This window comes from Microcaecilia unicolor, chromosome 5 (genome assembly GCF_901765095.1).
Source record: "Microcaecilia unicolor chromosome 5, aMicUni1.1, whole genome shotgun sequence".
Classification (NCBI taxonomy): Eukaryota; Metazoa; Chordata; class Amphibia; order Gymnophiona; family Siphonopidae; genus Microcaecilia; species Microcaecilia unicolor.
The window spans coordinates 207,572,157-207,585,473 of NC_044035.1; the positions used below are offsets into that span (position 1 = coordinate 207,572,157).

Consider the following 13,317-nt stretch of genomic DNA (forward strand, 5'->3'; position numbering starts at 1 on the left):
TCCGCTACTATCCACGTTTATTCACGCCTTCAAAGAAATGAAGCAAATTGGTGAGGCAATTGGCTGAACTCATTATGACTCTGTCCCATTAAACCATGTTTGTCTGTGTTCTGTAATTTTATTCTTTATAATAGTCACCCCTGGAACCCTTTTTAAAAGTCGGCGTCACATTGGCCACCCGCCAATCTTCAGGTACAACAGACAAATTTTAATGACAGGTTACATATTATTAATAGCAGATCAGCAATTTCATGCTTGAGGTCTTGAGTACCCTCGGATATATGCCGTCCGGTCGAGGTGATTTTACTACTCTTTAATTTGTCAGTTTGGCTCAGTACATCTTCCAGGTACACAGAGACTTTTTTCAGTTTCTCTGCATCATCACCCTTAAACCATTTCCGGTACAGGCAGATCTCTTATGTCTTCTGTAAACACCGAAACAAAGAATTCGTTCAATTTCTACGCTATTTTATTTATTTATTTATTGTATTTGTACCCCACATTTTCCCACCTATTTGCAGGCTCAATGTGGCTTACATAGTACCGTCAAGGTATTTGCCCAGTCGGTTGATAACAGATACAAGGTTGCATAGTGATCGTATGAGTTATAAGTGGAGGGTCACAAGGGATGAAGATTGCGTGTTGTCCAGTACGATTATAGTCATGCTGTGTTGCTGGGTGAAGAGGTTTACGTGACTATGGCCTTGTCTCCTCAAGTGCCCCTTTTGCTCCATGATCCAATGGTCCCACGGATTCCCTCAAAGGCTTTCTGCTTCTGATGTACCTGAAAAAGTTGTTACTGTGAGTTTTAGCCTCTACGGCAAGTTTCTCGTCATATTCTTTTAGCTTTCTTTATTAATTCTTTGCATCTGACTTGCCAGTGCTTATGTTGCTTATTTTCTTCATTTGGGTCCTTTTTCCATTCTTTGAAGGACAAATCTTTTTGGCTGTAATATCCTTTTACTTCACGTTTTAACCATGCTGGGTGGCTTTTTTTTGTTTGTTTTACATTTGTACCCCGCACTTTCCCACTCACGGCAGGCTCAATGCGGCTTACATGGGGCAATGGAGGGTTAAGTGACTTGCCCAGAGTCACAAGGAGCTGCCTGTGCCTGAAGTGGGAATTGAACTCAATTTTTCAGGACCAAAGTCCACCACCCTAACCACTAGGCCACTCCTCCACTTTTTTCTCTTCTTTCCACCTTTGCAAACACATGGAATGCATCTGGACTGGGCCGATCAAACATAGGAGTACTTACTGTCATCATAGGTTTAAAAAAAAACCCAAAATTTAATTTCAGCAAAGTCTAAACAAACTTTCCACTTGGCTTATGAGGATACACAGACTCTTCCTGCTGTCCACGGCTCTCTCAAATTGTTTTGTAGAAGATTCTAATCTTTGAATAATGTCCAGGCCTGATTTAGTGTCCTAACCTTAGAAGCTGATCCTTTTCGCTTTTTTAACCATTTTCTTCATTTTATTATAGTCACCCTTTCAAAAACTAAATGCAGCTACATTAGATTTCATTTGTGGGTTCATCCCAGATAGTAGCTCAAACTTGATCATATTATGATCACTGTTTCCCAGGGGACCCACACTGCCACCTCTCGCACTATGCCATGCACACCACCAAGGACGTATCCAAATTGGCTGCCCCTCTTGTATGTTCCTGGACCAGTTGCTCCAAGAAGCAGTCGTTTATTACATCTACAAATTTTATCTCCCTGGCACTCCCTGATGTAACATTTATTCAGTCAATATTGGGGTAATCGAAATCACCCATTCTTCTACCTGTTCGTTCTGTCCTGGTGGACGGTAGTACAGCCCTACAAGAATACTCCTTCCCTTCACACATGGAATTTCTATCCATAATGTTTCCATACTATCTGTTTCATGTAGAATGTTAAGTAGACTCAATTCCCTCTTTAACATATAGTGCAACCCCCCCCCCCCCCTCCAATTTGATCCTATCTATCATTGCGATACAATACGTACCCTGTTAAGTGTTCCATTGATTATCCTCTTTCCACCAAGTTTCTGAGATGCCTATTATATCTACTTCATCATTTAGTGCTATATTGAATTTATATTTATATTCAATTTATATCAAATTGGTTATTACTTTTTCCTTGTCATCAAGCAGATGAAGCCATTATGTATGGGTTGTGTCCATCAACCAGCAGGGGGAGATAGAGAGCACTCAACTTTTCACAGTGCCTCATGGCCAGCCAGCTCCACTGCCTCTTCAGTATTCTCTACCTCCCCAAGCAGGGTGGCTGCAGCTTCTTCGAGCTCCATCAAAAATCTGCCTGGGGGTGGCTCCTGGCTTGCCAGTTGTTAGCCGGGGTGTTAGAGCCTATAGCAGCTTCACTTTGAAGGCACTTAGGTTAGCCCTTTCCCTGCCTTACCCATGCCCCCCGTGGATGTGGACATATTAGCTTGCTTTTCCATGTCCTTTCCCACTCAGTGGATGCAGGCACATTGGTTCGCCTTTCCCTGCCTTTCCCAGTCATCTGAGCCTCCGGAGTTCTTATTACCTCTGCTTTCCTCACAGCGTTAAAAAAAAAAATGGAACAGAGGTTGATTCGTCTATGAGACCCGGAGCTGTGATACTCGGTCCGGTGAGGTAAGAGTGTTTTCTAACTCCTCCGGGGTGGGCCCGCGATCGGGGCGTTTTTGGCGCGAAACCGCCATTTTGAATTTTCCCGCCGTTTTCGGCGATGGCTGCAGAGAATGTAAAGCGCTGTTCCCAGTGTGGCAAGCGCAAATCAGCAGCGGGGCTCTGTAAATCGTGCTGTACAGGTGTAAGAGTGGGCCCGAGCATGGCGAGCGATGATTCTTCCCGCTCAGAGCTGGCAGCGGACGCCATTTTGAATTCTCCACATGGCACGGCCTCCGTAGAGACGGAGAGCCCTGAGCTTGGGGGGGGGGGGGGGGGCTCGAATTGAGGCTATTCAGGGAACGGCTAGCCCTGGACGGGATCTGGGTGCCCAGGGCGAGTTTTTCTCCCCTGATCTTGTGTTGTTATTGCATAAAGCATCCATGCTGAAAAGAGCTCTCCCTCAAGGGTCGTCTGAGGCCCCTTCTATTGTCTCTCCCCCCCCCCCCCCCCCCCGGTGGATTCTGGCCTGGGACTGCCCGCTGAGGCTATTTTCCCTGATAATTGGCATAAAGAAAAGCTTAGAAGGGCTAATTCCCCCAGATTATGGTGCACCTCCTTCCTCCTTCCTCCTCCCCCCCCCCGTGGTCGGGCTGTGAGGATTCAGAGAGTTCTGGCTGGCCTTCGTGGTCTGAAGAACCAGAGTCAGGTGCAGAATTACCACAGGATCTAGATGATCCCTCGGCGGTGAGGATTTTCTACCGTGATGAGCTGCCAGCGCTTATTTCAGATGCCCTACAGGTCCTTTCTATTGAAGAGCCTGACAGTGACACGGCCTCCTCTGTGAATCCTAGGATGGCTAGTACCAAAAAGCCTGCTCGAGCCTTTCCTTTGCATGACTCCATCCAAGAGCTTATTTCCGCTCAGTGGGCTGACCCCGAGGGACCTTAGAAAGTTTCCAGGGCTATGGGGCAATTATACCCTCTGCGTGAGGAGCATTTAGCTCGCTTTGCAATGCCTAAAGTAGATGCCCTAGTCACTGCGGTGACAAAGAGAACTAGCCTCCCTGTGGAAGGAGGAGTTGCCCTGAAGGATATACAAGACCGTAGGCTGGAAGCAGCACTTAAGGTCCTTTGAAATTGCAGGTCTTACTGTTCGGGCGTCTGCATGCAGTTGTTATGCTGCTAGAGCCTGCCTGGCGTGGTTGCAACAGGCAGTGGAACAGCCCGTAGATGGAGCGGAGCCCTTCTCGGATGTGGCTCCGCGGCTGGAGTCGGCCTTGTCCTTTTTGGCTGATGCCCTTTATGATATTGTCAGAGCTTCGGCTAAACAAATGGCAGTAGCAGTGGCGGCTCGTCGTCTTATTTGGCTATGACATTGGGCAGCGGACATGGCCTCTAAGCAAAGGTTGGTGAAGTTGCCCTTTCAAGGCCTTCTCCTATTTGGTTAGGAGTTGGAAAAAAAAATTGTTAAAGGCCTGGGAGATCCTAAACCCCAGCACTTGCCCGAAGATAGGCCGAGGCCTTCCTCCAAGGGCCAGGCGGTCCACTCCTCTTATAGACCTCGCTTCCGTGAAGCTAGAAGGTACCTCCCGGGGTGTTCTACTGGGTTCACTTCTCGTGCCCGTTTTTCAGCAGAGAAACTCCTTTCGCTCGGACTAGCGTTCCGCAGCCACCGGCTCTAGGCCTGGAGTTCAGGGGCAACCCTCTCAATGATGATGCGCCGGCCCCCTCCTCTCTTCCTGTCATCAGAGGACTTCTTTCCCTCTTTGCCGAGGAGTGGGCCAATATTTCCTCAGATCAGTGGGTCCTGGACCTGATCAGAGATGGCTACAGAATAGAATTCAACGCCCCAGTAAGAGACGTGTTTGTGGAGTCCCGATGCGGTTCTGCCACCAAACGGGCGGCGGTAGAGGAGACTTTGCAAGGTCTTTTTTTTTTTTTTATTATTATTATATATTTTATTTAACATCCATCTATTTAAACAATAAATGTTGGATACAGAAATATAATAATTTTACAACTTAATGGAAAAAATTAGTTTCATTTAGACCACAACTTAAGACAAGATACAAGGCAAAAATATTAGGGAAAAAAAGAAACAAAATAAGAGCAGGATCAAAAAGGCAATCCGCAGCCAGACTTCAGCGAGTCCTCACACGCTATTGGGTTACCTGGGTCGAACATTCTACACTTTCTTTAGAAATCAAAAATTCCTTCAATTTCTTGGGGTCCATAAACATATATGTAACAGATTTTAATGTTATTATACAGCGACAAGGAAAACCTAATTTAAACAATCCTCCCAAAGCTAAAGTTTTGGATTTTAAACCGAGAAACTCTCGCCGACGGGCTTGAGTCTCCCTATTCAAATCTGGAAAAATTCGAATGGCTTGCCCAGGAAATTTACTGTTCAAAGATTTAAAATAAAGCTTAAAGATATTTGTTTTGTCCATTTCCAGTGCAAATGAAACGATAAGAGTAGTTCTTTCCGTAATTAATTCCAATGAGTTTTCTAGAAACTCTGTAATATTAAGTTCTGGTTGCTGTGACTGAGGATTCAGCGGATTCACTGTTCTCCCGGTTATATACTGTGTTCGGGTAATAGGCGGAAATCCCTCTGCTGGTATACCCAGAATTTCTCTGAAATATTTTCTCAACATATCCATAGCTGGAATTAATGGTGACTTGGGAAAATTAATAAACCTCAAGTTATTTTTTTTCCCCTGATTCTCAAGAAATTCTAGCTTACGTGCCAGAATCTCTCTGTCCTTCGCCACATTTCCCGCAAAGTTTTTTAAAGTGGAAAGTTCAGTTCTCAAAGATTCAATTTGCACTGACTTTGCAAGGTCTGATTCAGTTAGGGGCCGTGTCCCCGGTACCTCCCGCCGAACACGGCTACGGCCGATACTCAATCTACTTTGTGGTGCTGCGAAAAGGTGGGTCTTTTTGCCCTATTCTGGACTTAAAAGAATTAAACAAGTCCCTGAGAGTGCGGCATTTCCACATGGAAACCCTGCACTCCATCATTGCTGCGGTACAGCCAGGAGAGTTTCTCACGTCTCTAGACCTGAAAGAAGCTTACTTGCACATACCAATTTGGCCCCCGCACCAGAAGTTTCTGAGGTTTGCAGTGTTGGGAAAACATTTCCAGTTCCGTGCCTTGCCTTTTGGTCTCGCCACAGCTCCCCGAACCTTTTCGAAGGTAATGGTGGGAGTAGCTGCTTTTTCTCAGGTGAGAAGGTATCAGGGTTCACCCGTACCTAGACGACTGGCTCATCAGAGCAGAATCTGTAACAGAGAGCTTTCAAGCTACAGCCAGAGTGGTCTCAGTACTTCAATCTCTAGGCTGGGTCGTCAATATGGCCAAAAGTCACCCGACTCCCTCGCAATCTCTAGAATATTTGGGGGCCAGGTTCGACACAGGCTCGGGCTATGTATACCTACTCGAGCTAAGGCGGTGCATGCTTCAGAATCAGGTCCGTCTGCTCCTGAGGATGCCCCGCCCGTGAGCTTGGGACATTGTCCAGCTGCTGGGATCGATGACAGCCACATTGGAAGTGGTGCCCTGGGCGAGAGCGCACCTGAGACCTCTACAGTATTCCCTACTTCAGATGGTCTCCAGTTTCTCAGGATTATCAATGCAGACTTTCTTGGCTCCCTGCGGCCCGACTCAGCATGGAGTGGCGGCTCTCAGACACCATGATGCGGCGAGGAATGCCGCTGACGCTCCCCGATTGGTGTCTAGTAGTGACAGATGCCAGCCTGAAGGGCTGGGGCGCACATTGCAAGGGGAAGCATGCCCAGGGTCTATGGACACCCGAGGAGTCGGGGTGGTCCATCAACCGCCTGGAGTTGAAAGCGGTGTTTCAGGCGCTTCTGGCCTTTCAAGTGACCCTGGAAGAATTGGCTGTCAGAGTGATGTCGGACAACACGACAGCAGTGGCCTACATAAATCGACAAGGCGGCACTCGGTGGAGAGCACTGGCCGCGCAGGCCGAACAGATTTGCCACTGGGCTGAGCTGCATCTTAAGTTTCTGTCGGCAGCTCACATTGCAGGTCAGAGCAACGTGCAGGCCGATTATCTAAGCAGGCATCAGATCGATCCAGCAGAATGGGAACTAGCAGACGAAGTATTCCTGCAGATATGTGCCAAATGGGGCAAGCCCGTGGATCTTATGGTGACAAGTTCAAATGCCAAAGTCCTGTGCTTCTTCAGCAGACGGAGAGATCCTCGCTCGGCAGGGTTGGATGCCTTGACTCAGCCCTGGCCTCCGGGCCTACTATATGTGTTCCCTCCATGGCCCTTGATAGGGCGCGTGCTCCTGCGGATTCGGCTGCACCCAGTAGAAGTGGTCCTCATCGCCCCGGATTGGCCCAGGAGGCCTTGGTATGCGGACCTCCAACAGATGCTAGTGGAGGCTCCCCTTCCTTTACCTCTGGTACCGAACCTGTTGTAACAGGGCCCGGTAGCCATGGAGGACGCCTGCCGCTTTGGTCTTATGGCATGGCGATTGAGAGGGCGCAATTGAGGGACAAAGGCTATTCAAACACAGTCATTTCCACTCTCCTGCAGGCCCGCAAGCGTTCCACTTCCGTGGCTTATGCCAGGATTTGGCGCCAGTTTGAGTCTTGGTGTGCTTCAAAAGCGATCACACCCATGCGGGCTCCTGTCTCGCTGATTCTGGACTTTTTGCAGGATGGTGTACAAATAGGCTTGGCCTATAATTCCCTGCGGGTGCAAGTGGCAGCGTTGGCCTCCCTTCATGGTAAGGTTGAAGGCGTGTCTTTAGCTGCTCATCCAGATGTGGCACGGTTTTTTAGTGGGGTGCTTCGGCTCCGGCCTTCCGTGCGAGCACCCTGTCCAGCTTGGAACCTGGGGCTAGTTTTGAAGGCCCTGCAGGCTTCTTCTTTTGAGCCGCTTCGGCGAGCATCAGAGAAAGATTTGACACTAAAGGCCGTTTTTCTTGTGGCCATTACTTTGGCGAGACGGGTGTCAGAGCTCCGGGCGCTGTCCTGTAGAGACCCATTTCTGCAATTCTCAGAGTCCGGGGTCACGGTTCGGACTGTGCCTTCCTTCATGCCTAAGGTGGTTTCAGCGTTTCACCTAAACCAGCCTATTTTCTTGCCCTCCTTTGATAAGGAGGAGTTTCCAGAATCTTTTGGGCAGTTGCACCTGTTGGATGTGCGCAGGACTCTACTGCAGTATCTGCAAGTTACCATCTCTTTCAGGATCTATGATCATCTGTTTGTTTTGCTATCAGGTCCTCGCAGAGGGTCTCCAGTGTCTAAAGCCACTATTGCCCGCTGGCTCAAAGAAACTATCTTTTCAGCTTATCTGCTTGCCGGCCGGTCTCCGCCTGTAGCCTTTAAGGCGCATTCTACCAGAGCGATTTCTTCCTCTTGGGCTGAAACTGGAGCACTCTCTCATCAAGAGATATGCAGTGCAGCATAATGGGCTTCTAAGCTCTCTTTTGCCCGACATTACAGGCTGGATGTGGCTGCTAGGAGGGATGCGCGTTTTGGAGCACAAGTGCTAGCGCGTGGTGTGACCTGTTCCCACCCTATATATGGATTGCTTTGTTACATCCATACGTAATGGCTTCATCTGCTTGATGACAAGGAAGGGAAAATTAGGTTCTTACCTTGGTAATTTTCTTTCCTTTAGTCATAGCAGTTGAAGCCATGAGCCCTCCCTGTATGATTGTCTGTATGCTGTGAATCTGTTTCAGGTTCTGTTTGTGTTGCCTGAAGTTCCTTCCTTGGGAGAAAGTTGGAAAACAGTCTTCAGGATTCATGTTCACTTATAGGAGCATGAGTCCATTTCCTCCAGTTTGTTTTGGAGGATGAGTTTATTCCCTCCAGGAGGTTGCGTTCATTCCCTCCTTTTGAGTTCATGCCCTTGTTAAGGGGCCATCGTTCGCTGTGAGGAAAGTTCATGTTATTCCCATTGTGGTTTGCCATACTGCTTTGGAAGCTTCAAATACTGAAGAGGCAGTAGAGCTGGCTGGCCATGAGGCACTGTGAAAAGTTGAGTGCTCTCTATCTCCCCCTGCTGGTTGATGGACACAACCCATACGTAATGGCTTCATCTATGACTAAAGGAAAGAAAATTACCAAGGTAAGAACCTAATTTTCCCATTTACTATTAACTCTCTTTACTCTTCATGTACAATATCTTATTTATAATAGATTTTCTAAATGTTAAACATCCATAGCTATCCCAGTATGTTTATGATACTGTATTGTAAAATTGGATTTTTACAACGCATTATTCTTATGTATCCTATACTGTTTATTGTAAGCCACATTGAACTCAAACTTGTTTGGGATAATATGGGATATAAATGTCACCGATAAATGTACTCTAACTCTCATTTGTTAGGCTTCTAGCATTTGTATACAGGCACTTCCATAAAGGTGGTATAAAACCTGATGATGCAGACAGCCATGCAGTAGAACTGGCTGTGTGTGTGGCTTCTACTGTGAAATTAATGATAAAAGAATTCCATGGCTATGCAGTGAGCAATGAACATGCAAGTCTGCAGCTCATTGCCAAATGTCCCTCTTCTGATTAGTGTAAGCCAGTGACAAAAAAAAGCCATTGGGTCTGCACCCTGACTTGGCTTTCTGCACCAGCTCCTGTAATCCCTAGTAGTCTAGTGACCACCTCGTCCCCAAAATTAAAATAAAAATCCCTAGTAGTCTAGTACTGTGCCCCCACAAAAAAAATAACTTCCCTGGTTTCTAGTGGCACCCCCTCCCAGAGCCTGGAAAAGACACAAGTAATGCCCTTTTCTTCTGCCTCAGCACCTCTATCTTTTGAAAGTAAGTGCTTGATCCAGAATGCACCAAGTGGGTCGATCTGCCAAATAAAAGAATTTTTCCCAAGATGCACCCTATGGGATCAGGTGTCGTGGGTTGGTGATGTTGGAGGCAAGAACGAGTGTGCATTGCTCCTGCCTTTTCAAGTATTCCCTGGAGAGGTCGAGGGGGCCTGGAGGTGGGGTTGCATCTAGACACAAGGCAGTTTTAAGTAAGTGGGGGTCAGGTCATATGGGTGCCTTAAATGCCAGGCTTGCTGGGACTGATGCATGAACTTATGGTGAAGTAGAGGGTTTGGGTCAGGGGGCTCTCCTGACAGTAGGTTTTTGGCACTGTGCTCATGAGGTTAACAATCAACGCACAGCTCTACATTGCTGCAGGTTAAGTAATAAGCTCCTTACCAAATATTTAATAACTTATGGGGTAGTAATCAGCAAGCAGCATAACCTCAGTGCTGAAACACTTTCTATCTATCTATAAGTGGCCAGTTATGAACACGCAGAAAACTACTGCAGGCAGAAACTTAATGAGCAATTTATAAGTGTTCATAACTGGCCACTTATAGGAAGTGTTTCAGCACTGAAGTTATGCTGCTTGCTGATACACTTGCTAATTTGACCCTTTAGGAAGTGTATATGTAGCAACGTTTTTGGCCAGCATTATAGTGCTTTTTTTATTTTTCTGTGAAATGCATATGACAATACAAAATATTTTATTTTATTTTATTTATTTATTTCTACTTCATTCCTTTTCAGCTGGAGCATGAACAAAAGTTGATTTATTCTGGGAAGTTGTTGCCTGGTCATCTACAACTGAAGGATATACTGTCCAAGGTAATAATGTAACTTTAATCTTTTGTTCATTCCATGTATTGAGGAACCCAGCAATAAATTACTTGTTTGATATTTGGATATTCTAACAACCATTACATTACATAAAACATCTATTGGGCTTTACCACTGCTTAATGCCTAGTAATGTCCAAAATACTTCATGATTATTAAAAATTTAGGGCCTGATATTCAGTGCTATTGAACAAGCCAGGAGCTAATTCACTGTGAGGGCCTGTTAGCAGCTAGCCGCTAAGCACTAATATTCAGCAGAGATCACAAGCTATGTAGTTCGACTTAGCCAAATAGGTGCGAATATTTAGCACTAAACTGGCTGTTAGTGGTTAAGATAGACATATTTTTAATAGGCATTAACTCCTTTAAGTTATTCAGCTAGCGCTGAATGTTCACTTAGTCGGTTAAATTGCCACAGCCAAAAATGACACTGGAAATTCAGTGCTAGTTGCCAGATGTGGCCTGGCATTGAATATCGGGGTCAGATAGGCTGCAACTAACCATGCTGCCAGCTGAATATCAGGAGAGTGGGAGAGGGTAGTTGATGGCCTTCAGGCTGTAATACATTCAGACGTGCGAATGACTGCCAGGTCTTATTTTAGTGTATGAACGCACTGTCGTGTTATGTGTAATAAGTAGGTTGTAGTTTATAAATTGAAATAATTTGACGACTGACACTGCCTGATGTCAGATCAGGAGCATTACATTTTCATATGCCCCAGTCACTTTATTAGTACTATGTTTCTCTTCTCTAGGCAGAGCAGAGTTCTAGTAGTTATTAGGGCATGCATTTTTGTGTTTTTAATTTCATGCATTCTAATTCAAAACATAAAATCACACAGTATACTCCTAGTGGTTTGAGCACTAGACTGATTTCATGAAAAGTGGATCACATGTTCAGCTTGCCTCTTCTTCTGAGCTTGGACAAGTCTATTTGGCTCCCAGATCCAGTTGAAAGTAAAGTATTAAATGTAAACTTTTCAAGTGGAAGATTTTTATAGTGAAGTAGGTTGCACTATCTCAGTCTCCTTACTCTTGAGTAATAATTCCATCTTCTCCAAGGAAGTGTAGGATATAATATATTGACACTGATGAGCGATGTCATCTGACACAGCCCTGGTCAGCAAGTGCTCCCTAGAGGTCTGGAAGCTTTTGGAAACAGCCTTCCATGCATTCGCACATCTGCCTGGTTTATTCTCGGTTTTTCCATAGAGCAGTGTGGCTATTCTTCTGTCCTCACAGCTTGCATCAGTTTTGTTTTTTTATTGCAACTTGGTTTCCTTTCCTTGCATTATTGTGAAACGTAATTCTCTGAGGACAAGCAGGCTGCATTATTCTCACACGTGGGTCAACATCCGCGTCTGCATTTTGCCATAGCAAAAACAACTTTGCGAGCGTCTTCTGGCGCGCGTGCGTGGACTGATTTCCCGCCCGCCGCATGAGCGCATAACTCAGTTCCTTTTTTTTGCGCGATGATTCTAATTGCACCATTCTGGCCATGTCAGATTTGGTTCCCTCTTCTTCTGGAGTTGTCCTCTGAAGAACCGTGAAGATTGGAGTGTTTTCCAACCCTCATCACTCAGAACGAGGGATCGCTTCTACATCTCAACCTCCAGTCTCTGGCTCTCACAGCCTGGATGTTGAGAACTTAGAATTCGTCTCCTTGGGTCTTTCACAGTTTGTGTCTCGGGTCTTGCTTGCTTCCAGGAAAGATTCCACAAAGAGGTGTTACTTTTTCAAATGAAGGAGGTTTGCCGTCTGGTGTGACAGCAAGACCCTAGGTCCTCTCTTGTCCTACACAAACCCTGCTTGAATACCTTCTACACTTGTCAGTCTGGTCTCAAGACCAACTCCGTAAGGGTTTACCTCAGTGCAATTAGGGCTTATCAGCGTGTAGAGGGTAAGCCCATCTCTGGACAGCCTTTAGTTGTTCGCTTCATGAGAGGTTTGCTTTTTTCAAAGCCCCCTGTCAAACCTCTACCAGTGACATGGGATCTCAATGTCGTTCTCACCCAACTGATGAAAGCTCCTTTCGAGCCACTGAATTCCTGCGATCTGGAGTACTTGACCTAGAAGGTCATTTTATTGGTGGCTGTTACTTCAGCTCGTAGGGTCAGTGAGCTTCAGGCCTTAGTAGTGGATGCACCTTATACTAAGATTCATCACAACAGAGTAGTCCTCCACACTCACCCTAAGTTCCTGCCAAAGGTGGTGTTGAGTGCCATCTGAACCAGTCAATTGTCTTGCCAACATTTTTCCATCCTCATGCCCACCCTTGCGAAAGCAGCTTGCACACTTTGGACTGCAAGAGAGCATTGGCTTTTTTACGTGGAGCGAACAAAGCCCTTCAGACAGTCCGCCCAGTTGTTTGTTGCTTTTGATCCCAACAGGAGGGGAGTCACCATAGGAAAATGCACAATCTCCAGTTGGCTAGCAGATTGCATATCCTTCACATGCCCAAGCTAGGTTGGCTTTGGAGGGCCATGTCACGGCTTATAATGTCAGAGCCATGGCTGTATCAGTGGCTCACTTAGAGGCATATTTTCAAAGCACTTAGCCTTCCAAAGTTCCATAGAAACCTATGGAACTTTGGAAGGCTAAGTGCTTTGAAAATGAGCCCTGTAGTCAGCCTCCATTGAAGAGATTTGGCTGCAACATGGTCTTCAGTCCACCCATTCACATCTCACTACTGCCTTCAACAGGATACCCGAAGCGACAATCGGTTTGGGCAGTCAGTGCTGCAGAATCTGTTTGGGATTTAGAATCCAACTCCACCCCCCAGGCCCGTTTTATTCTGTTCCAGGCTACACTCTCAGCTAGCTGTATATAGTTTTCAGGTCAACCTATGTTAAGTCCTCGCCATTGGAAGGCCCAATTGACCAATGTTTATTGGTTTGGGTGAGCCTGGATGCTAGGGATACCCCACACGTGAGAATAATGCCTGCTTGTCCTCTGAGAAAGCGAAGATACTTACCTGTAGCAGGTATTCTCCGAGGACAGCAGGCTGATTATTCTCACAAACCCACCCACCTCCCCTTGGAGTTGTTC

The 13,317-nt window shown here is 46.2% G+C and overlaps 1 protein-coding gene across 3 annotated transcripts in view; it reads left to right on the top strand.

The window, feature by feature from the left end:
• HERPUD1 (homocysteine inducible ER protein with ubiquitin like domain 1) overlaps positions 1-13,317 on the top strand; it is a 153,960-nt gene that overhangs the window by 19,800 nt on the left and 120,843 nt on the right. For all 3 annotated transcript variants that reach the window (XM_030203724.1, XM_030203726.1, XM_030203725.1), the window contains exon 2: positions 10,181-10,258. In XM_030203724.1, the coding sequence (XP_030059584.1) occupies positions 10,181-10,258 (78 nt within the window). The remainder of the gene's footprint in view (positions 1-10,180; positions 10,259-13,317) is intronic.